Source organism: Mirounga angustirostris, unplaced genomic scaffold (genome assembly GCF_029215605.1).
Source record: "Mirounga angustirostris isolate CCGP_5_RB_7025 unplaced genomic scaffold, mMirAng1.0.hap1 SCAF_16, whole genome shotgun sequence".
Classification (NCBI taxonomy): Eukaryota; Metazoa; Chordata; class Mammalia; order Carnivora; family Phocidae; genus Mirounga; species Mirounga angustirostris.
Window position 1 is genome coordinate 59,090,307 of NW_026991724.1, and position 27,473 is coordinate 59,117,779.

Here is a 27,473-nt window from a genome sequence, read left to right on the forward strand (position 1 = left end):
TTTCTATGGATATACCACTTGTTTATCCATTCATCTGTTAGGGACCTTTGGTACTTCGTTTTGTCGATTGCAAATAAAGCTGCTAGAACATTTGTGTATAATTTAATATATATATATATAGTTTTCATTTCTCTTGTGTTAGTAATTCAAAGTAAAATGCCTGAGTCATAAGATAGGTGAATATTTAACTTATTAAGAAACTGCTCAAACTGATCTAAAATGATTTTTTGCTTTTGCATGCTCACCAGGAGTGCATGAGTGTTCCAGTTCTTTCACATCCTTGCCAGTACATGGCATCAGTCTTTTGGTTCAGTCTTTGGAATTTACCCTTTTAACAAGCAAGCAGTAAGTTTAATCGCATTTCCCTAAGGATTTATGATGTTGAACATTTTTTTCTTGTGTTTGTCATCTGTATATCTTCATGATAAAATGTCTATTCATATCTTTTGCCTGTTTTCTTTTTTATGAATTGTGGCTATTTCCTTTTTTATTAACAAAGAAACAGCTTATTTTTGTTCCTCAGGTGTTTTTGTGCTATGTACAAGGTAAGATTACATACACCACACACTTTTAAGTTTAATCTGCATTATTTACATATTTTCCATTACGTTCTGAAGTCTAGACTTTCTGTAATACATGTAAGTCCTGGTTTGTAGTGTCTTTCAAGTTCTCTGGTGTAAATACTCCCACTATGGCCAATTTCAGGCTGTCAATGTGATGTCACTGAGCTCAGTTGGGAAGAGTCACCACAGGCACAGCATTCTATTTCCAGCCTTCTGATCCAGTAGCTGCAAATAACCTGTAGAACATAGACGATAATAAAACATACTAAAATGATTAAGACATGGCAAGTTGAGAAGATTTATTTAAGAGTTATAATTAACAACTATAAACTGCACATAGTTAAGATGTACATTTTCTTTATTATGTTATGTTAATCACCATACATTACATCATTAGTTTTTGATGTAGTATTCCATGATTCATTGTTTGCATATAACACCTAGTGCTCCATGCAGAACATGCCCTCTTTAATACCCATCACCAGGCTAACCCATCCTCCCACCCACCTCCCCTCTAGAACCCTCAGTTTGTTTTTCAGCGTCCATCGTCTCTCATGGTTCATCTCCCCCTCCGATTTCCCCCCTTCATTCTTCCCCTCCTGCTATATTCTTCTTCTTTTTTTTTTTTTTTAACATATAATGTATTATTTGCTTCAGAGGTACAGATCTGTGATTCAACAGTCTTGCATGCTTCACAGTGCTTACCATAGCACATACCCTCCCCAGTGTCTATCACCCAGCCACCCCATCCCTCCCACCCCCCACCACTCCAGCAACCCTCAGTTTGTTTCCTGAGATTAAGAATTCCTCATATCAGTGAGGTCATATGATACATGTCTTTCTCTGATTGACTTACAAGGTACACATTTTAATGTTTTGATATTGATACATCCTTAACATCCCTGAAACCAAAAATTTCATTGAAAACATAAAAGAAGATCTGTAATACTGATGATAATTCAGTTAAATACTTCAACTGTCCAAGAAACAAAATCAAAGCAGGCAAGATATCTGAAATACAGGAAATTCTTGGAAAAAAGTCAAACTTTGGAGATGTTTTTCTCACAAAGGATCAGCAAGAATACAGATTAACAGTTGAGATGCAATTTGCCAACATTTTATTTTGGGGTTAAAGTGTGTTTTTATTATGAGCCCTCTGGAAATTTGTATCTTTGTTTTTGTTGACAGAAAAACCATGAATAATCCAACATAATTCTCAGGTCGGGGTTCCATAAAATGATTGGCGGATTTCAGTAAATTTGAAAACATCCAGAGGGAACATTTAAAGTGTTACTATGCTCTCCACATTCTTGATATTACCACCTATATTTAACTGAGGAACACGTCTTAGCCTCTAATTTCTAAAGTTTTCCAGTACATATAAATTAAGGTTTATTGAAATCTCTCACATTTCGGTTACCCATATTTGGTATGTTTTTAATAACAAGAATACAAGTAGCACTCGTGTTTGGAGAAGATGATAGCTGTCTGTTGTCTCCCTGCCTCAGATCTAGGGCTGGATCTCAGAACACATCTCACTAGCTATAATCACAGCTGTCCATAGGCATCTGGCAGAGGCTAAATGCATTTGTGTAAATATAGCCTCATTTATTTAAATGAAAAATTTAAAGTAAGTTCAAAGATGACATAAGAACAAAAGGAAGTAGTAGGCAAACGTCAGTAGGCAAAACAACAATTGAATCAATTAAATAAAAGAAACTGGAAAAGGGCCAGGAATCATTTTGAAGATGTATCAAGAATATATTTAACATACAAATTAGGTAAGGTTCATTGACATGTAGGAGGTAACCAATTTTGTTAACATCTGAGAAACCACAGTAGATATCTAAGAATCCTCAGAGGAATGTCATTTCATGGTAAGCTACTGCTACCTTGGTCCCACCTATTAAAGTCCTTATACTCACATAATTGAAATGAATGAAGCCATTCATTCGTCTGCTTGCAAATATTTTGCTGTTCTGTGTGCTCTATTCAGTGCCTATTTCAGCAACCTTTCAATCACATTCACTCTCAAAGGTGAATTCAACAGTGTATCACTTTATTCAGTTTCCTGTGGGATACCTCAAGTTCAGCTATCACATACAACCTCTACTGGCAAAACCCTAATTGGTTTTAGCTATCCCCAGGCACCCATGTATAGCACTACATTGATGACATCTTCCTCCGAGAGAACTTACTAGACAAACAGGATATGAAAACAATCACTGTTGCACTTACAGAGAGCAGATGGGCTCTTGCCCCACTCCCCATAAAGTTCAAGGTCATGCCACCTCAGTGAATCTTAGGTTCATCTAGTGTGCCTAAGGGCCACTCTACTCCTGATGTCATTAAGAGGCAACTTCTAATTTTGTCAGCTTCAGTAGGTCTCAAGCAGGCCAAACTGAGTCTTTCTGGCTTCTGAAAGCAACATATTCTCCATGTACAGATACTACTAAGGTTTATTATGCACTCACCCACAAATCAGCCTACTTTGGGGATCTTTACAACAAAAGGCCCTGGATTCAGTTCAGATGGCCATACAACAGGCCCATCTCTTAGTTGCCTACTGGCAGCTACGTGATGGAAGTTCTGGTGCTCACCTCCTATGTTTCTTAGAGTTTCTGGACCACTCATGCTGGCATAATTTACCTATAAGCTTTTCTGGTGCAAAAAGCTGCCTGTTTCAACTCCACATTACATGCCCTTTGAGCAACAACTGCTGGCTGTATGCTGAGCCCTTTTAGAAATGGAGGCTCTCACGGGACCTGAACCTGTGACCCTCTGCACTCAGTTACCCATCATTTCCTGGGTCATGAAGGCAACATCCCATAAGCTTAGCCTGACCATCAAGGCTTTGATAAGGGATGGAGCCAAACCTGGACCCTCTGGTGTATCCCACCTAAAGGAAGAGGGCCTTACCTGTCCTCAGTCTCTGGCCAGAGGCCACATTGCTGAAGGAGGGCACCCTCCTCCTGGACCCTTGATTTCCTGGGGATACCTTTACGATCAACTAAGTGAACAACAAAAGAGGATCACATACTTTATTGATAATATTGCCACCAGTACATGTGATGGAATTCTCTGGAGAGCTGCTTGCTTTTCTTCCTCTAAACAGGACATCCCTGAAAATGGACCCAAGAGTCAATACAAGTGGCTTAACTCCAGGCAGTCATCTTAGCATTGGGGGATGCCTGGCCAACAAATGACTCCAATGACACTTCACAGACTCCTGTGCAATTGCCACTTCTTTGGTGCAACCAAGGGCAATAATTTCTCATTCGAGACTTCCCCTTCTGAGGTGAAGACCTTTACCCCAAAGATGCTAATTAACGTCACCTATGTCTGCCCATGCCAAATTTCATGCTTTTAGGGCCTTGTTTAATTCCCAAGCTGATAGATTGGGATAACTTTCAAAACCTTAGGTGGCATCTTTGTCAGATGACCCTCCAGATCCCATTTGTCTTTCTTTGGCACAATGGACCCATGAAATATCAGTCACAGAGGAACCTCAGCCCTTGAAGCTTGGGCTAAATTCAAAGGGCTTCCCCCACTTTCCTGTCATGGCCAACATGGTGACAAATCAATGCACTCTATATGGGAACACTGTCATTGGCAATACAATGGAGGGGTGCCATCCCAGAGGGATCTCACTCCTATAGTCACCAGCAAATCAGTTTTATTAGGCGTCTGCTTGCCTCTGCCAACGCCACTTATTATGACTTCACATTAGTGAATACCTACCCATACATCTTATTTTCCACCCCACTAAACATGCCACTGATGCAGCTACTATACAAAGCCTTACAAAAACACTCCATTCCCTTTAGATTCCAGACATTACCAACATTGAATGAAGCTCTCACTTTAGAACAAGGCGTTCAACAGATATTTCCCTGTCAGTCCCAGGCTGCTGGTCATATAGAATGCCTCAACACCTTACTTAAATCTTCTGGAAATTACGAACAACAAATGATCTTATAAATGGGTCTCCCTCCTACCACTGGACCTCATTATACTAAATTCCCAGCCCTTGGGTCCCTCTACTCAATATCAGAATGCACTGAAAATCAGTTGCCTTTGCTTTCCTTCTGCAGTGACTCTTCACATATCAGCATCTACAAAGATCATATTGATTAGGCATTCCTCCTTGTTCCTCTTTTTAAAAAAGATTTTATTATTTTTTTATTAACATATAATGTTTTATTTGTTTCAGAGGTACAGGTCTGTGATTATCTGTCTTCTGTCTTTTTTGGTCTTGCCCCAGTCCTGAGTGGGATGGAGGCCAGGTCAAGGCTTGAGTTACTGTGAGATATGATCATCTCACTATCAAATGTCCCTTTGGCTATCTGCCAGAGTTATTTGGCAGCCTAATAAATGTTGATTTGCTTAGCCTACACCACAAGCTTTGCCAAATATTCCTGGCTATAAAAGATACTTAATTTTTAATGCCTGTAATAATCTCACTTAGGAAGTAGAGATCATGTGTCCAGAACTCACACCCACAGCAGTGTGAATAGCAGAGAGGCCAAGAAAGACTAAAACTGGACTTACCTAGTAAGATATTCTACTGAGGAATGCAGGTTCCCTCCAACTACATAGACCTGAAATGGGAACATCACCCAGTCCACCATAAGCCCATGTGGTCAGTGGGCCCTCAGTGCCTCGGGTTATAGCACTCACACAAAACAAATAACTATTGCCCAGCCTTCTGGCTTCTCATAGCTTGGCTATACCTACTTTGGGTAGGTAATAGCATGGGCCTGGAAGACAGCAGGGCATGAGCAGACCCCACCTGGTAATGCAACAGCCATCTGGCTATATTTTGGCACACTCACACCCATCCCCTCTTAAACACCACTGCCATAGCCAACCGCTAGTTAGCACCATAATTTTGTTCCCATCTCACTGGCAAAATTTTGTACAATTGGACATGCCATAAGTTTCCCTTCCAACTGCCCGACCATGTTGAAGCCTACTCAGATGATCTTAAACTTCGGCCACAGCACTACGCACACCCTATTGATCTATTTGGCTGGACACATTTCCATCTCTAAACCTTGATAGTTCTCCTGGCCTTCCCTTTAAGAAACAACTCCCAACTACTCAGGATGGTCATGACCAAAATTCTTACTGACAACATAGAAATTCTTGGTTGCTCATGTCAAATGCTAAGACCAAGATTTTAGCCCCCAAGGACTATTTTTATAAATACCCCTCATTTCTGCAAGCATATATTGCTCCACTTGAGACTTCTCTTAATTTGATTTGCACCATCTCCATTTGGGGGCTAAATATAACCTTTTGAACTCCTGCCAAAAAAAGTTCTGTATCTTGATTGTGGAGGTTGTTAATGAATCTATCTACACATATGATAAAAATGCACAGAACTATACACACACACAAGTACATGTAAAATGGTAACTTTGAAAAAGGTCTGAAGATTGAACCAATGTTAAATTCCTGGTTTTGATAGTAAGATTATGTCAGATGTTACCATAGGGGAAACTAAGTGAAAGGTATTCTGCATTATATTTGCAACTTCTTGTGAATCTATAATTATTTCAAAATAAGACATTTTTAGGGCGCCTGGGTGGCTCAGTTGGTTAAGCGACTGCCTTCGGCTCAGGTCATGATCCTGGAGTCCCTGGATTGAGTCCCGCATCGGGCTCCCTGCTTGGCAGAGAGTCTGCTTCTCCCTCTGACCCTAACCCCTCTCATATGCTCTCTCTCATTGTCTCTCTCTCACATAAATAAATAAAATCTTAAAAAAAAAAAAGACATTTTAAAAAAATCATGTGTCTGTCTTGCTAACTCCTTCCCACAACTTCCCAGAACAGTCAGAATAAAATCCAAATTTCTCATCATAGCCTGTGAAACCAGCCCCTTTCCCCTCATCCCTCTAACCATCACTCTCATCTTCCAGCCCTACTGGCCTTCACTTGATCACAAACAAGCCAAGCTCTCACTAGCTTTGGAGTCTTGGTACATGCTTTTCTCTTTGCCGAGAATCTTTCCTCACCTTTGCACCAGGATCAGGTCTTCACTGGGCTGTATAATATCATCTGTTATTTAATGTCTGCTTCACTTTCTGGGCTGTACAGTTTTATGTCCATTTTTCCACTTTTATAGACATGAATCCTGAAGCCTGGGGAGAGTATACATGACCAAGGTCAGCCAGTTGGTAAGCTGAGCTGGGCACAGCTCAGATGATTTAGAATCCCAGTCTGTCCCCAGACTCAAGCACTTAGCTACTAGCCCCCCTACCCCTCTTCACACATGAACTGGAAGAAGATAAGAAGATAAAGAGCTAAGAAATCCAGTTCTAAGCTTCATCTTTAGTTTTGTTATGAAGACAATAAAATTTTGAGGTTGTTTACTTCAAAAAATAGTGAAATAAAACATATATGGAAATGCAAAAGACCTATAAGAGTCAAAATATTTTCTTTAAAATACAACAAATTTGGACCTTTAAAGATCTGATTTCAAAACTTATTAAAGCTATAACAATGAGTGTGACATTATTCTGAAAAAAAGTGTGATATCCTCATTCACTAAAAAAAAACCAACAAAAACAAAACACAAAAAACCTCAACTCTTACCTCAAAACATTCACAAACTAACCCCAAACGGAACATAGGCCTTAATAAAAGAAACAAAAATATACACCATCTCAAAGATAACATAGGAGGAATGCTTTTCATCCTTGCTTTAGGCCAAGATTTTTTACCTAGGAAAAAACAAACAAACACAAACCATAAAAGAAAAGTATAAACTAGGCAGCAGCTCTTTCTGCCCATGGGTCTTGTCCCTATCCTTTAATAAACCACCATTTTGCACCAAAAAAAAAAAAAAAAGAAAAGAAAAGAAAAATATATGGGGCACCTGGGTGCCTCAGTCGTTAAGCGTCTGCCTTCGGCTCAGATCATGGTCCCAGGGTCCTGGGATCGAGCCCCACATCAGGCTCCCTGGTCTGCGGAGAGCCTGCTTCTCCCTCTCCCTCTGCCTGCTGCTCACCCTGCTTGTGCTCTCTCTATCTCTCTCTCTCTCTCTGTCAAATAAATAAATAAATCTTTAAAAAAAAAAAGGAAAAAAATAAACTAGACTTTAATAAAATTAAACATTTCTTGCAGTTCAAAAGATACTGTCAAGAAAAAGAAAACTACATGGGGCGCCTGGGTGGCTCAGTTGGTTAAGCGACTGCCTTCGGCTCAGGTCATGATCCTGGAGTCCCTGGATCGAGTCCTGCATTGGGCTCCCTGCTCAGCAGGGAGTCTGCTTCTCCCTCTGACCCTCCCCCCCCTCTCATGTGCTCTCTGTCTTTCTCATTCTCTCTGTCTCAAATAAATAAATAAAATCTTTAAAAAAAAAAAAGAAAGAAAGAAAAAGAAAACTACAGCCTACAAAAAAATATTTGCAAAACCTGTATCTGATAATTGGTAGGTATCCAGAACATGTAATAAGATAAACAACACTATTAAAAATTAGGCAAGAGCAAAAAAAAAAAAAAATTAGGCAAGGGCGCCTGGGTGGCTCAGATGGTTAAGCATCTGCCTTCGGCTCAGGTCATGATCCCAGGGTCCTGGGATCGAGTCCCACATCGGGCTCTCTGCTCCTTGGGAGCCTGCTTCTCCCTCTGCCTCTCTCTCTCTGTCTCTCATGAATAAATAAATAAAATCTTTAAAAAAAAAATTAGGCAAAATATTTTAACACATATTTCACTGAAGATGATATATGAATGGTAAATAAGCATATGAAAATAAGTTCAGTATTATTAATATTTAAGGAAATACAAATGAAAACCACTACACATACTCATTTTGATGGGAAACATTAAAAGACTGACAAAACATTAAAAGTTGAAGGTATTAAAAAAAAAGAACTTGGGGCACCTGGGTGGCTCAGTTGTTAAGAGTCTGCCTTTGGCTCAGGTCATGATCCCAGGATCCTGGGATCGAGCCCTGTGTCAGGCTCCCTGCTCAGAGGGAAGCCTGTTTCTCCTTCTCCCACTCCCCCTGCTTATGTTCCCTCTCTCGCTATGTCTCTCTGTCAAATAAATAAATAAATAAATACATAAAATCTAAAAAAAAAAAAAAAGAAAGAAAGAAAACCCAGAACTCTCAGACTATGCTGATGGGAATGCAAAATAATAACAATACATTTGGAAAACACTGGCAGTTAACAAAGTTAATCATCCACTTATTATTTGATGCAAACTTCTTCTTCATAACCACAAGAGAAATGAAAACCTGTATTTGCACATTCCCAGCAAATTTATTCTCAAAGCCAGGCATTAGATAACAAAAACAAACATCCATCCACAGATGAATGGTAAGAAATTATGTTATATTTATAAAAGGAATACTCCTCATCAGTATAAAGAACTACTGATTCAATGAAAAACCCATCAATATCAAAAGCATTGTAATTAGTATGGATGTGTGCATCATCTTTATCAACAACTGTCTTAGAGAGACCAAAAGCCCTCCTACTGAGAGGAGATGTTAACAACTAACAAGAAAACCACAAGTAGCCTGGGATGTGGCCCTGGGTGCCCAGTTTTGATGGGACAGCCTGAGGTGAAAGAATCAAAAATTTGTTCCTCTCCTCTGAGCTGTACTAAATGGAGAAAGATTGAGGACCAATGGGAGTTGGGAGAGAGCTTTTCAATTCACACCATGGTCTCCTCCACCAAAGTATAAATCTTCCTTTCCCCCCTGTCCTGTCACAGACCCTGCCCCATCTGCTTCACTTTAAATGAGCTGCACCATTTCCCAGTGAGGAAATTCTGGCTTCTCTTTGCCATTCCTACCAGCCTCTATACCTATGCCCTCTGGTCACATTGTCATGGTGCCTGCAACAATGGTCACTTGTGCATCCTTCTTGTCCCCTGAGTGACCCATAGTGTGTGTCTTCCTGCCTCATCCCTGAATGTCTTCTGCCACCGCCTCCTACATGCCTCAGAGTCCAGCAACTTCAGGATCTTGTGTCCATGCCCAACTTAAGCCATTGAATCTCCTACCCATGTGTCTTCTACTGGGTCATCACATACTTTCCCCCTCATTTGGGGAATACTTACAGCCAGATTTTGGTAACTCTACTTTCATTTCTTTATATATTCCACAATGATGCTTAGTGGCATTATGTGTTAGCCACTGTTTCAGAAGCATAAAGCAGAAGAATATCCCTTCCCACAAGCTGGATCACGACCTTAGCTCTTTTATGCTTTCTACGTCATTCTTGTGTCCTTTGCCTTTCAGATGTTATCTTCATTCTGATCATCTGACTCACTAACTAATTCTTTAAGTATCTCATTCTATTTATTCTACGCAGTCCTATCTTTATAAATGTTTTCCATGACCAGTATTTTCTTAATTTTTTAGCATATCTTCTTCTTCCTATAGCTTTTGTCTTTCTTCAGCTCCTTATTTTTTTTTAAGATTTATTAATTTATTTTAGAGAGAGAGAGAGCGAGCAAGCAGGGAAAGGAGCAGAGGGAGAGAGAATCACAAAGCAGACTCCCTGCTTTGTGCAGAGCCCGATGCAGGGCTCCATCTCACAGCCCTGAGATCATGACCCAAGCAGAAACCAAGAGTTGTTAACCAACTGAGCCACCCGGGCGGCCCTCCTTGATTATCTTATCTGCTTATTTGAATTTCTTTGTACTCTCTTCCATCACTGTTTTCCAGACGTCAGATGTTGTTTACTATGATTTTTTGTGATTTCTGTGATTTTTCCATATCTAATTACTTTCTCTGGATGTATGAGGTGCTCTGTCTCACATGTGTATGGAGGAAAGGCCAAAGTCAGGCCGTGTGCTCTGGCAGATGCAATGAGTATGAAACAATGGGAGGGGGTTGGGAAAAGAGCCCTGCCCCCCCTTATACTAGGCAGCCAGGTCATCGGTTTTCAGCTTACCTTGGCCCAGGTGCGGGCATCACCTGCACTGTCATCCAAAAGGTCTGTTGGATGAGAGAATATGGCACAACAGCCCAGGGACAGCCGATCAGCCTGACTGACCGCTCCTCCAATCCTCTCGCCCTGATATTGCTGCCTATCCCAGCACCATAGATAGGGGAGGTACATGAGGGTATTGGCTGCCCTAAGGCCCTGTAGGTGATAAATGAAATAGCTTTCTTTAGCTTGTCCTCAGCTCTGGGCTCTCATCCAAACAAGTCTGAGATGGCCTAGATTTCCCCATATTTCGGAACAGTCCTCTGGAAGTTGCTCTTACCTGTGCTTCCCACTAACTTCTAATTTCTCTTCCTTGATTTTGAGTTGTAGGCAGCAGCCCTTGAGAGAGCACCACCTCTCCTGGATCCTGAAGCCATCTTTACGTTTCTGCTCTATACATCCTTCTATGGTTCATCTGATGCTGCCCTCCGTGCAGCTGCCATATCTGTTTAGGCCATACTCTCTCACATCTGGAATATTTATTTCAAACGGACACATATTTAATGAGGACTTCCAAGTGCCCAGCTCTATATAAACCACTCTAGATACAGTATAGACAAAAAATTTTCTGTCTGTGAGTTGGTTAAATTCTATGGGGAGTGACAGATAAGACAAGTAAGAAAAATATAGTTTGTCTGATGAAGATCATTGCTATAGAGAAAAATAAAGCAAAGAGGGTGACTAAAGACTGCCTGGTAGGAGTGGGGCACTGAGATGTGAAGAAACACGTCCAGTGCAGCCCCAGAGAGAAGTTGAGGAGAGCTGTGGGTCCCTTTCCCAGGAGCAAAGGGAAGGGGGAATAAAGACCCAAGGTGGGAGTGAGGCTGCCGGTGGGAACTGTGGGAGCCTGTGAGGCTGTGATCTGAAGCCAGATCAACAGGGTCTCCAGGCCACTGTCAGGAAGCTGGTTTCACACTGTGTCTGTGACACTCAGAGTGGTCCAAGGGCACTGCTGTTCTCCACACTTGCTCCTGTCTTTGGCGAGGAAAGTACCTAAGCAGAAAGTAAGTGTATATAAACTCAGGACAAGTTACAGACATTTTATGTCTGTTGAATCTGATGACATAAAAGCCCTTGCACTTGGAATGCCTTTGTTTTCTTGTTGGTTTTGCATTTCTGTTAATTCATTTTTGTTGCATTTTGTGAAACTGTGAGTCTGTGACATTTTGGGGAGTGGGGAGGTCCTTCACCAAGGGTGGCTTGCACTCTGGCAGAGTGACTCTGGAAGCCATCGGGGAGCTTCTGCAGAGGAGGGACATGGTCCTCGTGAAAGCTGCTTTGAGGATAGAAAACTGGCAGGAGGAGAGGAGGTCAGACAGGAGCCGACCCGACCAATGAGGCATGATGGGGGCTACACAGTAGAAGGTGAAAGTGGTTTGACTCTGGATATGACTTGAAAGTAAAGGACAGACAAACATGGTGTTTGGATTGCCCCGTAGGTCCCTTCCCTCAAAAAAAGCCATTCCTCCTTCCCCAACTTTCCCTCATCTTGTACTGGGTGGTCATTCCCACTACAAAGAGTCAGGAAACAGAAATGCTAAGTTTCCAAAATCTATTCCTGTCACTTTTCCCCAGTGAGTACAGGGTGCCCCTCCCAGTTACATTTCAAACCAGGGATCTCTCACCATTGTAACTCCTCCATCTCTGACAGATGAGTCTCAGACATCATGCACTTTCTCAACATAAGATAAGAAGCCATCTCTCCCTTCCCATTCAAATGATCTTAGTCTCAGCTCCTGTGGTCTTTTTTTTTTGGACTAGAAACCCCTCCTGGAGGTCCAGGTCCCCTCCTCTGGTGGGTCAAATCACCCTCTGACTCACCAGCCTGGGACTTAAACAGGAAGAGAGAACAGTAGCCTTGTTCTCTGCCAAACTTGTAATCCACAAATCTCAGAAAATTAGAAAGTATTAGACAGTTTGTGTGAGAGTCACTTAAGACAAAACTTGGCCACAATTTATGTGAGACTAATGTTAATCTTTGTATTCCCACTCAGTGTGAGTGTTGTTACATGTCACTGCAGAAATAGTGTGTTCCAGGGCACCTGGGTGGCTCAGTCAGTTAAGTGTCTGCCTTCAGATCAGGTCATGATCCCAGGGTCCTGGGATTGAGGCCCGCATCAGGCTCCCTGCTCTGTGGGGAGTCTGCTTCTCCCTCTGCTTCTCCCCCTGGCTTGTGCTCTCTCGCGCGCGTGCTCTCTCCCTCAAATAAATTTTAAAAAGATCTTTTAAAATTTTTATTTTTTATTTTTTTAAAGATTTTATTTATTTATTTGACAGAGAGAGACACAGCGAGAGAGGAAACACAAGCAGGGGGAGTGGGAGAGGGAGAAGCAGACCTCCTGCTGAGCAGGGAGCCCGATGCAGGGCTCGATCCCAGGACCCTGGGATCATGACCTGAGCTGAAGGCAGATGCTTAATGACTGAGCCACCCAGGCACCCCTAAAATTTTTTTGAAAAATAAATATTAGTGTGTTTAGAGAGGATAGTCCATATGGCTGAGGAATAGGAGACCTTAATTTTGTCTGGTCCCAGGAATTCAGCTAGATAGCTATCAAATCATTCTGAACACTTGGGAACTCAAGCAGAGATCTAAGAAAAGAATACCTGCAACTCTACAAATAGAAAAGTGACCACTTTCTGCAAGGTAGGAAGTGCAGAGAAGTGAATCCAAGTTGACATATGGGAAGATAAACTGCAAGGGGGAGGGAGATTCCATAAGCTGGCAGTTCTCAGATGTGCTGACCAAGTGGAGAAAATGCTTTCACCAAATGGCTACAGAGCAAGGAAAGGCTGGTCTGGCTGCCATGGATACGAAGTTGGAGGTGGCTGTGCTACAGGAAAGTGTGGAAAAGACGGGCATCACATCCAGGATGGAGTTTGAGAACTGGTTCACTGCAGAGACCCTGGGTGTTTCTGGCACCCTGTACCTGCTGAACTGGAGAAGCTGCATCAATAGCAGGACCAAGCTCTCCAAGCACCTGGTGGACCCTAACATGCAGACAGGACAGCTGGAGCCTCTGCTGTCACAGTTCACCGAGGAGGAAGAGCTGCAGGTGATGAGGATGCTGCAAAGGATGGACATCCTGGCCAAGGAAGCCACTGAGATGGGCATGCGGCTGACAGTGGACACTGAGCAGCCTACTTCCAACTGGCAATCAGCTGCCTGACACTGGAAATGCAGCACAAGTTCAACGTGGAGAAGCCACTCATCTTCAACACTTACCAGTACTACCTCAAGGATGCCTATGACAATGTCACCCTGTACATGGAGCTGGCTCACCATGAGGGCTGGTGCTTTGGGGCCAAGTTGGTGTGGGGTGCATATATGGCCCAGGAACATACCTGCACCACAGAGATCAGCTATGAGGACCCCATTAACCCTATGTACCAGGCCACCAAGGCCGTGTACCACAGGTGCCTCAACTATGTCCTGGAGGAGCTGAAGCATAACACAAGGCCAACTTGAGGGTGGCCTCACACAATGAGGACACAGTTCACTCCATGCTGTGCAGGATGGAGGAGCTGGACCTGTACCCTGCCAATCGCCAGGTGTACTTTGGACAGCTACTGGGCATGTGTGGCCAGATCAGCTTCCCAGTAGGCCAGGCGGGCTTTCCTGTGTACAAGTATGTGCCCTATGGCCCTGTGATGGAGATGCTGCCATAACTGTTCCGCCGTGCCCTGGAAGACAGTGGTGTCACGAAGGGTGCCTGGTGGGAGCAGCAGCTGCTATGGCAGGAGCTCTAGCAGAGGTTCCGCACAGGCAGCCTAATGGTTCCACCATCCAGCCTAATGTTCCTAGGCTACCATCATCACCCACCTTCAGACTCAGCCTCCGGCCCTTGCCTGGGCTGAGGGCTCCCAAGGCTCTCAGGCTAGGGTGGGACTCTGGTGGCCCCCAGGCCAATGCCACAGCTATAGCCCAACCCCAACCTCACATGGATTCACCTTTTTATGCCCAAAACTGTGAGACCTGCTAGAAGTGGGGCCTTAGTGCCCCTCTGGCCCCTGCTCAGGATGTGGGCACTCGGGCTGTGTCTGATGCCTGCCAGGGCCACTGGGAACTGTCAGGAACTGCCTTTCAACAAGTGGACATGACCCTCATCTCTGTCTGCCCTCATGACCTTGGACCTGAAGGACCACCTTCTGCCAGGGTTCATCCAACCCACACCCCTTGAGCCCCACAGGTGGGCAGTCACCAAACTGGGGCAAGCTGGCCTGGTCAATAAACCACTACTTCTGCAGCCTTCAAAAATAAAAAAGAAGTGAGAGTGATCACATCTGAGAAATGATACAGCAGCGGAGTGCAAAATCAGAACTTTCACTCAGGTGGTGAAGCAGGGTAGAATCCTAGGTGGGACAGTGTGGTCTCGGGAACCTGGGGTCACAGAAAGAACGGGGGTGCCTGAGTGTGGCAGAGATCCCAGACACTGGAGTGGGGAGGCTGGCTACAATCAGCGAGCCCAGGAGTGGGCTTTCAGCTCAGTGTTGCCATAAACCATGAACCAGGGCTCGGACAGGCGACCGCTTTCTGAGCAGGGGCCCAGCAAGCGGCAGAGCCACAGCGAGACCCCCCTCCCTCCCCTGGGAGAAGTGGCTCAGGAGTGCGCCACTGGAGTTTGCAGGGTTTGGAGACTTGAAGCAGGGTGGTGTGCCTGAGATTGAAACGTTACGTCACAGGCTGGGTGAGCACAGAGTGTGGATGGAGACAGGAGTGATTGATGACTTTTCCCTGAGGGTGCACTGAGGAGTGGGGCACTGAGCTTTTGGCCCCAAGCTTTTGGCTCCAGGGCTGCAGGTTGGGAGGCTGCTATTTTCATTCTCATCCTCTAAAGCAGCTTGGAAAGCCTTCAGGGAACAAAAGCCGCATAGAACAATTGGGATGAGCTTGCTTAGCCTGGCCCCCTGGCAAGGGCGGTGCAATTCCGCCTGGGGCAAAGACACCTGGGAATCAGCACAACAGGCCCCTCCCCCAGAAGATCAGCAAGAACATCTGGCTAAGACCAAGTTTACTGATCACACAGAACTACAAAACGAGCATTAGGGGAAAATAGTATATACAATTCATGTTTTTTTCCCCCACAATTCTCTAGTCTTCCAATTTTATTTTTTTTCTCTTCCCCCTTTCAACCAATTTCTTATTTTATCAACTCTTTAAAAAATTTTTTTAATTTATTTTTATTTTTTAAAGATTTTGTTTATTTATTTGACAGAGAGAGACACTGTGAGAGAGGGGACACAAGCAGGGGGATTGGGAGAGGGAGAAGCAGGCTTACTGCTGAGCAAGGAGCCCAATGTGGGGCTCGATCCCAGGACCCTGGGATCATGACCTGAGCCAAAGGCAGATGCTTAACTGGCTGAGCCACCCAGGCACCCCTTAACATTTTTTTAAATTTTCATTTTTACAGTTACATTCTATCCTTTCATTGTATTTAATATTACTGTGTGTAATGTGTGTGTGTGTGTTTTCCTTTACTTAAAATTTGTGTGTGTGTGTGTTTCTTTATTTACAATTTTGAGTTGTAGTTTCTTCTAACAAACAGACCAAAATACACCCAGAATCTAATGTATTGCTCTGTTCTGTTCACCTGTTTATATTCCTTCCTTTCTTTGTCTTTTAATTTTCATTTTTATAGTTACATTTTATCCTTTCATTATATTTAATTTTAGTTTTGTACATATATAAGTTTTTCTTTCTTTACAATTTTGGGATCTAGTTTTCTAACAAACAGACCAAAATACACACAGAATCCACTGTATTGTTCTGTTCTCCTGTGTGATTATATTCTCTCTCTTTTTAATTGTTTTTTTTTTTTTTTTTTTTTCAGTTTCAGGTCTCTTCTGATTTACTTAGTGTATATTTCTCTGGGTCATTGTTGCCATTTTTGCATTTTGTTCTCTCATTTATCTATTCTTCTCTGGACAGAATGACAAGACAGAAAGACTCACCACAAAAAAGAGAACAAGAGGCAGTACTGTCAAGGACCTAATCAGTATGGATATAAGTAAGATGTTGGAACTAGAGTTCAGAATAACGACGATAAAGATACTAGCTGGGCTTGAGAAAAAGCATAGAAGACACTAGAGAATCCCTTTCTGGAGAAATTAAAGAACTAAAATCTAATCAAGTTGAAATAAAAAAGGCTATTAATGAGATGCAATAAAAAATGGAAGCTCTAACTGCTAGAATAAATGAGGCAGAAGAGAGAATTAATGATGTAGAAGACAAAATGATGGAGAATAAAGAAGCTGAGAGAAAGAGAGATAAACAACTACTGGGATCACAAAGGGAGAATTTGAGAGATAAGTGATACCATAAAGTGAAACAATATTAGAATAATTGGGATCCCAGAAGAAGAGGAAAGAGAGGGAGGGGGTAGAGGTATACTGGAGGAAATTACAGTGGAGAACTTCCCTAATCTGGGGAAGAAAACAGGCATTCAAGTCCAGGAGGCACAGAGAACCCCCTGCAAAATCAATAAAAATAGATCAACACCTTGACATATAATAGTGAAACTTGCAAATCTCAGACAAAGAGAAAATCTTCAAAGAAGCCTGGGACAAGAGGTCTGTAACCTACAAGAGTAGAAACATTAGACTGGCAGCAGACCTATCCGCAGAGACTGGCAGGCCAGAAAGGCATAATATATTCAGGGTACTAAATGAGAAAAGTATGCAGCCAAGAATACCGTATCCAGCTAGACTGTCATTCAAAATAGGAGAGATAAAAAGCTTCCAGGACAAACAAACTGAAAGAATTTGTGATCACCAAACCAGCCCTGCAAGAAATACTAAAGAGAATCCTTTAAGCAAAGAGAGAGCCCAAAGTAACATAGGTCAGAAAGGAACAGAGAGAATATACAGTAATAGTAACTTTACAGGTAATACAATGGCACTAAATTCATATCTTTCAATAGTTAGTCTGAATGTAAATGGGCTAAATGCCCCAAACAAAAGACACAGCGTATCAGATTGGATAGACCAATCAATTTGCTGTCTGCAAGAGACTCATTTTAGACCCAAAGACACCTGCAGATTGAAAGTGAGGGGGTGGAAAACCAGTTATCATGCTAATGACATCAAAAGAAAGCTGGGGTGGCAATCTTTATATCAGACAAATTAGATTTTAAACCAAAGACTATAATAAGAGATGAAGAAGGACACTATATCATACTTAGAGGGTCTATCCAACAAGAAGATCTAACAATTTTAAATACCCATGCCCCTAACATGGGAGCAGCCAATTATATGCCAATTAATAACAAAATTAAAGAAACACATTGATAATAATACAGTAATAGTAGAGGACTCTAACACCCCACTCACTGCAATGGACAGGTCATCTAAGAAGAAGATCAATGAAGAAACAAGGTCTTTGAATGACACACTGGGACAGATGGACTTCACAGATATATTCAGAGCATTCTATCCTAAAGCAACAGAATACACATTCTTCTCTAGTGCACACGGAACATTCTCCAGAATAGATCACATACTGGGTCACAAATCAGGTTTCCACTAGTACCAAAAGATTGGGATCACTCCCTGCATAGTTTCAGACCACAATGCTTTGAAACTTGAACTCAACCAGAAGAGGAAATTTGGAAAGAACTCAAATACATGGAGGCTGAAGAGCATCCTACTAAAGAATGAATGGGTCAACCAGGAAATTATAGAAGAATTAAAAAAATTCATGGAAACAAATGAAAATGAAAGCACAACTGTTCAAAACCTTTGGGATGCAGCAAAGGCAGTTCTAAGAGAGAAATATGTAGCAATACAAGCCTTTCTCAAGAAACAAGAAAGGGAGCACCTGGGTGGCTCAGTTGGTTAAGCGACTGCCTTCTGCTCAGGTCATGATCCTGAAGTCCCAGGATCGAGTCCCGCATCGGACTCCCTGCTCAGCAAGAAGAGGAGAGATCACAAACAACACCAAAGAAATACAAACAATTATAAAAAACATATTATGAGCAACTGTATGCCAACAAATTAGGCAATCTGGAAGGAATGATGCATTCCTAGAGGTGTATAAACTACCAAGACTCAAACTGGAAGAAATAGAAACCTTAACAGACCCATAACGAGCAAGGAAATTGAAGCAGTATAATAAAAAATCTCCCAACAAACAAGAGTCCAGGGCTGGATGGCTTCCCAAGGGAATTCTACCAAACATTTAAAGAAAAATTAATACCTATTCTTGTGAAGCTACTTCAAACAAAACAAAACAAAAAAAACACAGAAATGGAAGGAAAACTTCCAAACTCTTTCTACGAGGCCAGCATTCCCTTGATCCCTAAACCAGACAAAGACTCCACCAAAAAGGAGAATTACAGATCAATATCCCTGATGAACATGGATGCAAAAATTCTCACCAAAATACTAGCCAATAGGATTCAACAGTACATTAAAAGGGTTATTCACCACGACCAAGTGGGATTTATTCCTGGGCTGCAAGGGTGGTTCGACATCTGCAAATCAATCAATGTGATACACTACATTAATAAAAGAAAGGACGAGAACCATATGGTCCTCTCAATAGATGCAGAAAAAGCATTTGACAAAGTACAGCAAGCACCCTTTCTTGATTAAAACTCTTCGCAGTGTAGGGATAGAGGGAACATACCTCAATATCATAAAAGCCATATACGAAAAGCCCACAGTGAACATCATTCTCAATGGGGAAAAGCTCTCGGTTTTTCCTGAGGTTCCTAAGGTCAGGAACACGGCAGGGATATCCACTCTCACCACTGATGTTCAACATAGTACTAGAAGTCCTAGCCTCAGCAATCAGACAACAAAAAGAAATAAAAGGCATCCAAATAGGCAAAGAAGAAGTCAAACTCTCACTCTTTGCAGATGACATGATACTCTATGTGGAAAAACCCAAAAGACTCCAGCCCCAAATTTGCTAGAACTCATACAGGAATCCAGCAAAGTGGCAGGCTATAAAATCAATGCACAGAAATCAGTTGCATTTCCATACACTAACAATGAGACAGAAGAAAGAGAAATTAAGGAGTCGATCCCATTTACAATTGCACCCCAAACCGTAAGATACCTAGGAATGAATCTAACCAAAGCAGCAAAGGATCTGTACTCAGAAAACTATAGAACACTCATGAAGGAAACTGAGGAAGACACAAAGAAATGGAAAAACATTCCATGCTCATGGATTGGAAGAACAAATATTGCTAAAATGTCTATGCTACCTAGAGCAATCTATACATTCAGTGCAATCCTATCAAAACACCATCAGCTTTTTCCACAGAGATGGAACAAATCATCCTAAAATTCGTATGGAACCAGAAAAGATCACAGATAGCCAAAGGAATGTTGAAAAAGAAAACCAAAGTGGGTGGCATCACAATTCTGGACTTCAAGCTCTATTACAAAGCTGTCATCATTAAGACAGTATGGTACTGGCACAAAAACAGACAGACAGATCAATGGAACAGAACAGAGAACCCAGAAATGGACCCTCAACTCTAGGGTCAACTAATCTTCGACAAAGCAGGAAAGAACATCCAATGGAAAAAAGACAGTCTCTTCGGGGCGCCTGGGTGGCTCAGATGGTTAAGCGTCTGCCTTCGGCTCAGGTCCTGATCCCAGGGTCCTGGGATCGAGCCCCATATCGGGCTCCTGGCTCAGTGAGGAGACTGCTTCTGCCTCTCTCTCTGCTCATGCTTTCTCTCTCTCTCTCTCTGTATCTCTGTGTCTCAAATGAATAAATAAAATCTTAAAAAAAAAAAAAAAAGACAGTCTCTTCAACAAATGGTGTTGGGAAAATTGGACAGCCACATGCAGAAGAATGAAACTGGACCATTTCCTCACACCATACCCCAAAAATAGACTAAAAATGGATGAAACACCTAAATGTGAGACAGGAATCCATCAAAATCCTAGAGGATTTGCCTAGAGGCACCTCTGTGACCTCGGCCGCAGCAACTTCTTGCTAGACACATCTCCAAAGGCAAGGGAACCAAAGGCAAAAATGAACTATTGGGACTTGGTCAAGATAAAAAGCTTTTGCACGGCAAAGGAAATAGTTGACAAAACCAAAAGATAACCGACAGAATGGGAGAAGATATTTGCAAATATCTTATCAGATGAGGAGCTAGTATCCAAAATCTATCTATCTGCTAGTAACTTCCTTGTCCCACACCTTCTGCCTATAAAGTTTTCCATTTTGTACAGCTCTTTGGAGCTCCTTTCTATTTACTTGATCGGCTGCTGTCTGATTCATGAATTGTTGAATAAAGCCAGTAAGATCTTTAAAACTTACTCAGTTGAATTTTGTTATTTAACAGATCAAAAACCTTAAATGTGTACACAAATGATTTTGTTTAATATTTTATAAACCCATTTAGGATTGAAATGAGACATTTAAGAAATCATGAGTGGAATGAAATATATAATAGACTGGAGCAGTGAAGCAAAATAAAAGGGGAAAGGGAAAGTGTAGGACTAAGTTAGAAATGAAACATAGAATGAATTGAAATAAAGACAGAGAAATCAGTAGATGTGGTGTGGAAATTAATAGTTTATTTGATTCATTCATTATTCATCATCAAATAGTTTATTTGATTCATTCATCATTCATCATCATCATTCATAATGATGTTACCAGACTTGGGTCCTTGGACCCAACGACAGTAGAAATGAGGCTGGACCCACAATTTAAAGGCAGTCAAGGCTTTATTGGGGCACCAGCTGCAGCTGAAGGGAGATACAGCCACAAAAAAGGTGTCAGACTGGCTCCCAGAACAATAGCCCAGTGAAAGTTTTAAAGAACCTGAGGTGGGAAAGGAGTGATGTGTAAGCATGTGGGGTGGGGAAATACAGGGATTTGGGAGCACAGGCGCAGTTGACAGAACATGCTTCTTCATACATTCTGTTTCATTTGCGTGTTAAGTCTCCACCTCTGGGAGTGATTTTTAGCATTGTAAGGAGGGGGAAAGTTGGTGAAAGGTCGAATTTGGCATCCATCACGTCTCATACTAGTTTGAACAGGTCTGAGACTGCTCTTTGGCTGGTGCTTTGCTCTGCAAGAAAAATGATAACAGCCAGCAGGAGGTGTCCTGGGTGCTTGCCTCCAGAACCCCCAGTAGGCCGGGGTCTTAGGAAACCCCCACCATGTTTCTGGGGTTCACAGAAGGCCCCTCGCTGGAATTGCCTCTGGCCATGGGCCCTTATCAGCCCCTCTGGGGCACTCTGAAGTCACATGCCCCCTTCCACTTTGCTGAGGGCCCCCCACTCATATTTTCAGGGGAACCTAGTGCTGATAGGCTCTCTTGAGGATTATCTCATTTAACAGCCCGAAAACCATACTGTGTGGAGGGACTGTTATTCCACTTTTCAAAGGAGAGTTCTATCTCTCAGAGAGGGCAAGGGACTTCCACAAGGCTGCACAGCTGTTATGCAGCTGAGCTGGGAATGGTTAGGCTACACTGTGCTGGACCTACTCACCTTGTTCCCTTCTGTTCTTCTCCAGCGGGAATTGCCCAGGACTCGGACCAGGACGCCCAGACACCTCACCTGCCAGACTGTCCATGGAGCCTGGGACCAAGTAACCCCACCCCGACATCTCCATGTGAGGCTCTCCACATCATCAGTGTCACCATAGACCATCCTGTCCCCTTACCACCATTGCCAACAATTCCTCCCCAAGGAGGGAGGAAGCCTAAATATGGCTTCTGGGTGACCCCTCCACTCTGTGCCCCCATACTGAGCTGTCACCCAGTTATCACCATCACTATTATGGTGTGAGGCCCTGAAAGACTGAGAGTAGCCACTGAGACCCTCACATATCCCTGCCCGCAGCTCTTGCAGGAGACCTTAGTGCTTACAGCTCTTCCTCACCATTGTTAGTAAATTGCAAATTGTTCAAACAATGGCTACTAACCTGCTAGAAATTTCCCATCCCTCCTATAAAGCCCATAAACCTCCCACCTTCCTCTCCTAACCAGACCAAGGCTTCTCGGCCCTAGGGGCAAGTATTTCTGTGTAAAGACTTCTAGGTTCCAGCTGGTTTCCCCCCACCATGTGCCAGTCTTCAAACCTGTGTGAGCCTCCAGGCTGTACCAAGGTGTGCACCCAACACCCATCCCCCTCATCACACTTGGTCCTTGGGGACTGTGCAGTTCTGTGTGTTGTTTGGGTGTCCCTATGACATCCCTGTCTCATGAGTCTCTGTATTTGTGCATTTGTGTTGCCAGGCTATGGTGAGGTCTGGAAGGGTCCCCAGCGCAGGAGTTTCTGTCCCCATGGACAGCCTGGAATGTGGGTGTTCACCAAGTTCTCTAAACTCTGTGTGGTATGACTGATCATTAACTCGATCTCTATCTCCTCTCCAACTCGTGGAGGATGGGGCTGAAAGTTTCAAGGTTCTACTCATGATTTGGTCTTTCTGGTGACCAGTCCCCATCCTGAAGCTATCCAGGAGTTGTCTCACTGAAATGAAAGACATTCCTATCACCCAGAAAATTCCAAATGACTTAGGGGTTCTGTATCAGGAACCAGGGTCAAAGACCAAGTATTAGAACAAAAGATGTTTCTAGTGCTCTCATCACTTAAGAAATTACAAGGGTTTTAGCAGCTCTGTGCCTGGAACTAGGGACAGAGACCAACATATGTTTTCTATTATTTCACAACTCACCTCACAGAGATCTTTCCAAACAAAAGCTTTCCTTTGTACCAAGAGGTATGTGCAAGGATATTCACAATAGCAAACACCTGGAGACAGCTCAGGAAAGAGGACAGATAAATGGGCTTCTCCATACAGTGGAGCATTATCTGCAGCCCCATTATCCTCTGTATTATGGATGCAGTGAGAGAAATGTCATAATTTACCCCACAGAATACCCCCTTCCATGATTCAAGCCATTTCCACATGGTACCTTCTAGTTTCTCAGTGTAAGTGAGCCCTAATTTCCTAGTGGAAACTAGCTCACAAATGTATTCCAAGTAACCAGCGTAAGTGCTTTTTGCCTCTGCTGTGCACAGAATATTTTCATTTCCTCCAAACTGCCCTTTCAAACTAGTTCTGCAAATAAGCTCCTCATCCCCCAATACCTGCCATCTCTGGAAGAAATGAATGGAAAGCATTTGCCCTTTTTTGGTATTTATTTGTCAATAAAATAGCATTCTGAAACTTTCAGTCACCAATCATATCAGGTCCAGTTTAGCTATTAATATTTCCAGTGAATTACAGAAATATATCATTTGAATATAAAGGTTCCCTTTTATAGGCTAAGGCCTATTTCTGGGTTTCTGCCTCTGCTCTCCACCTTTTTAGGTGCATGTGGCCCAGTAAAGATAAACTGTGTGGACAGAGGACAGGGGAGCAGGAGGGAAAGCATCACTTGACCACTGGAAGCTGGTGTTTGTGTCCTGGAGTTGGACATTCCTGGATTTTAAAGAATAAACACCAACATTACACATTCATCCATTTATTGAGCAGATTATTTATTGGTTATTTGAAATTTGTCAACCAAATATCAGTACCTGAGATACTCTAGTGAACAAACTAAGAAATTTCTCCTTAAACTTATATTTTAGCGAAGACAATAGATGGAAAATATAATCAGGAAAGTATATGTTCTAAATAGGGAAGTACTATAGAAATATACATATTTGCATACATATTTATGTATCATTCCATTGGGGCTGCACCCAAGGAAGCTTCTGGTGTGGAGGGAATACCTCTGAAGGCAATTTTCTGGTGAGTTCTCAGGTGGCGGTGGTAGGTGGACGACTGGCGGTACCTTCTATGGCAGAGGGAACATTCATAGGGCTTCTCTCCTGTGTGGATTCTCTCATGTGCCAGAAGGTTGGTTTTGTGGCTGAAGGATTTTTCACACGTGCTGCACGTGAAAGGCTTCTCTTCTGCATGAATCTTCTGATGCACGTGTAGGTCTGATGCTTGGAAGAAGCCTTTGTTACACTCAGCACAAGTAAATGTCCTCTCGTTATCGTGTCTTCTCTGATGGGCTTTTAGCTGAGAGAAATACCTAAAGATCTTGGGACACTTTTCACATCTGTATGAGTTGTGGGCTTCATGGCATCTTCCTTGGTGTCCCCCACATGTGGAGCTCCCCTCAGTTCTCTGGTGGGTAGGAACAGGCTCAGGGATGACCTGGATTGACTGAGAGAGAAACCCTGGTCCCCCCTCTATAAGGACATCTTGATATAAGGGTCCCTTCAGGGACCCTTCCTTGGACCTGGATGTGCCTAGACCTGCTCTTCCAGAGCTGAGCAGATTCTTCAAAGAAACACTGTCCTCTTCAAGCCTAGGACAGTCCTCTTCCTGGATAATGAGCAGGGAAGGTATTTCATTGCCTTCACTAGTAATACTGTCATTCATGTGATAAATATAGTCTCCATTTTTTTTATCTTTATCTCCTGTGTGGGGATAAAGTGACTCAGTGAAGTTGTACCCAAGAATGAGTCCACACACAACATCCCTCTAGTACCTTGGCTTACCCCACTCACCTTGTCCTGTTTCCAGGGAAGTTTCTTGGGGAATCCAGGAGGGTGTCCCCATGTTCTCTTCTGTTGGGGTCCTTGCTGGCAACTGTTTCATGAAGTGAACAATGACTTCTCTTAAGGGCATATTCTCAGAAAAGAGGGCTTCCTGCCCCTGCATGTGGACGTGAACCTGTAAACAAAGCCTGATCACTATTGTATATGGATCTGTTGAGTGCCAGAAGCCTTTGTGGAAGACCTGCTTTCATGAGGCTTTCCCAAGATCCCTCTACTACATGCTGTCACACCCACTATTCTGCCCTTATCCCTGCTGGCCTTAAAAATTCATGGTAATTTCTAATTAGTGTGTCATTTTCAATGAGAAAAGACTAATACTAGGGTGTTCTGAGGGAAGAATGAGGTTGTGTGAAGTCATTTCTCCCCATTCTTGAGGTTTCTGCTCTATTGTCAATTTCTTTTTTTTTTTTTAAGATTTTATTTATTTATTTGAGACAGAGAGAATGAGAGAGAAAGAGCACATCAGAGGGGGGAGGGTCAGAGGGAGAAGCAGGCTCCCTGCCGAGCAGGGAGCCCGATGCGGGACTCGATCCCGGGACTCCAGGATCATGACCTGAGCCGAAGGCAGTCGCTTAACCAACTGAGCCACCCAGGCGCCCATCTATTGTCAATTTCTTAGTGAGCCCTCCTACCATCTCACTGGTGAAAATCACTTAATATGTTGGCTCTTATATGTCCTACTGAATAGATGCCTATAAAACATCTGCTTTCATTTTGCTTACTTAGCATGGTAAAGAGTCTCTTTGGTGAGAACTAATAAGTGGGTCTACAATAACCCTTCTTTCTCTACTTCCAGGCAATTCCAACAGGCTGTAATTAATCCTTACACACCTCTGACCCTCACCCCAGGAGTTAAGACCCTCTACTCACTAATCCAGGTGGCTTCATGCCGTCGTCAGTCAGATCTTCCATGAATTTCTCCAGGTTTCTGCCACTTGCATTCCATTTCTCTTTCAACATGGACCTGTCACTGCAGTGGCCATTGATCATAAACTGTTCCAGGACCAAACGAGAAATAATTTCATCCTTGCTGTGTTTTTCTGGCTGCAGCCATGAGTAAAATAACTTATAGAGATTTTGCAGTTCCTGCCTTGCACATGAGTTATTACTGTTTTGTAATAAACTGAGCTGAGTGTTCGGGAACTCATAGATCTCCTCTTCCTCCTGAATGGCTGGTCCTTGACTGGGTTTATGCTCTAGGTTTTCTGACCCAGGATCATTCCTAGATGGTTCTCCCTGAAATGAGATTCTGAGATCTAAAGCCATTCTTAACAGGACTTCTCAGAGAGATTCAACTTTAGATATTCAATTCCTACTGATTTGTTTCTCCGGAGATCTGTTTCACCGGCTCATAGATACCTAAAGAGTGCAAGCTAGAAATAGAAGAGATATATAATTAATTACAGCACTGGCATAATTTTTAAAAATTCAGTATCAGATAAGTTCATGGATTAATTCTACTAGACTTTTAAGAAAGAAAGAATGCTAATCTTACACAAACTCTCCCAGAGCGTAAAAAGTGGGAACACTCCCCTTTTAGTAAATGAGTTCAGCAACTCCCTGATAAGAAAAGTTTACAAGTACATTAAAGAAAGGTACACTATAGGTCAGGGTCTTTCACAAATGGTAGGTGTAGAAATGGAAAGCAAAACATTTGCAAATCAAATCCAGTGACGTATATAGAGAATAATAAATCACAAAACAAGTGGGGTTTACCTTCTTTAAAAAAGATTTTTTTTTAATTTATATATTTGAGAGAGAGAGAGCACAAGCACGGGGAGCAGCAGAGGGAGAGGGAGAAGCAGGCTCCCCGCTGAGCAGGGAGCCCACTGAGGGGCTTGATCCCAGGACCTGAGTGGAAGGCAGATGCTTAGTCAACTGAGCCACCCAGGTGCCCCAATTGGGGTTTACTTTCAAAATGAAAAGTTAGGTTAAAATTTAAAAGTCAGTTACCACATGAATAGAGTTTAGAAAAACACAATATAATCATCTCCTCGGGTACATTAAAAGTGTTTAATGAAAGTCAGTACTCATTACCGAAAGACATTTAGTAAACTAGGGATAATGAGAACTTCCTTGATGTCATAGAGTATACAAAATACAGCAAAACTTATCCTTAAATGTTTTCTCCTTAAAATTGAGAGATGGACGGCCACTGCTAATTCTATGCAACATTGGACTACTCTTTAATCAGTAAAAAAGGCAAGAAAATATATCAAATATCATTATTTATACATGTCCTGATTTTGTTTCCAAGAAAGTATCAAACATTCTACAAATATTAGACAAGGTGAATTTTTGCAAGATGTCTGATCCAAAATCAATTGGATTGAATTATGACACTAGCAGCTGAAAATTAAATTTAAAAAATACTCAACTGTATATATTGCCGTTAAACATCAAATATCTAAGAAAAAT

At 42.4% G+C, this 27,473-nt stretch overlaps 2 protein-coding genes and 1 pseudogene across 3 annotated transcripts in view; 2 read left to right on the forward strand and 1 right to left on the reverse strand.

Annotated features, from left to right (window-relative positions):
- LOC123856197 (zinc finger protein 211-like) overlaps positions 1-25,484 on the forward strand; it is a 37,994-nt gene extending 12,510 nt beyond the window's left edge. Inside the window, exon 5 of one of the 2 annotated variants that reach the window (XR_006793640.3) lies at positions 22,006-25,484. The gene's annotated coding sequence lies outside the window, so the exon portion shown is untranslated. Of the gene's footprint in view, positions 1-248; positions 989-22,005 lie in introns of those variants that run through there. The other variant, XR_006793641.3, reaches the window with a different exon arrangement.
- Positions 6,724-15,754, forward strand: LOC123855130 (proline dehydrogenase 1, mitochondrial-like; annotated as a pseudogene).
- LOC123855132 (zinc finger and SCAN domain-containing protein 4) lies at positions 24,166-26,321 on the reverse strand. The gene is made up of 3 exons (XM_064580623.1): positions 25,926-26,321; positions 25,005-25,170; positions 24,166-24,914 (listed from the first exon to the last, which is right to left on the reverse strand). Exons 1-3 carry the CDS (start codon positions 26,319-26,321, stop codon positions 24,166-24,168), a joined length of 1,311 nt encoding a protein of 436 aa, XP_064436693.1.
- Positions 26,322-27,473: the final 1,152 nt, after the last annotated feature.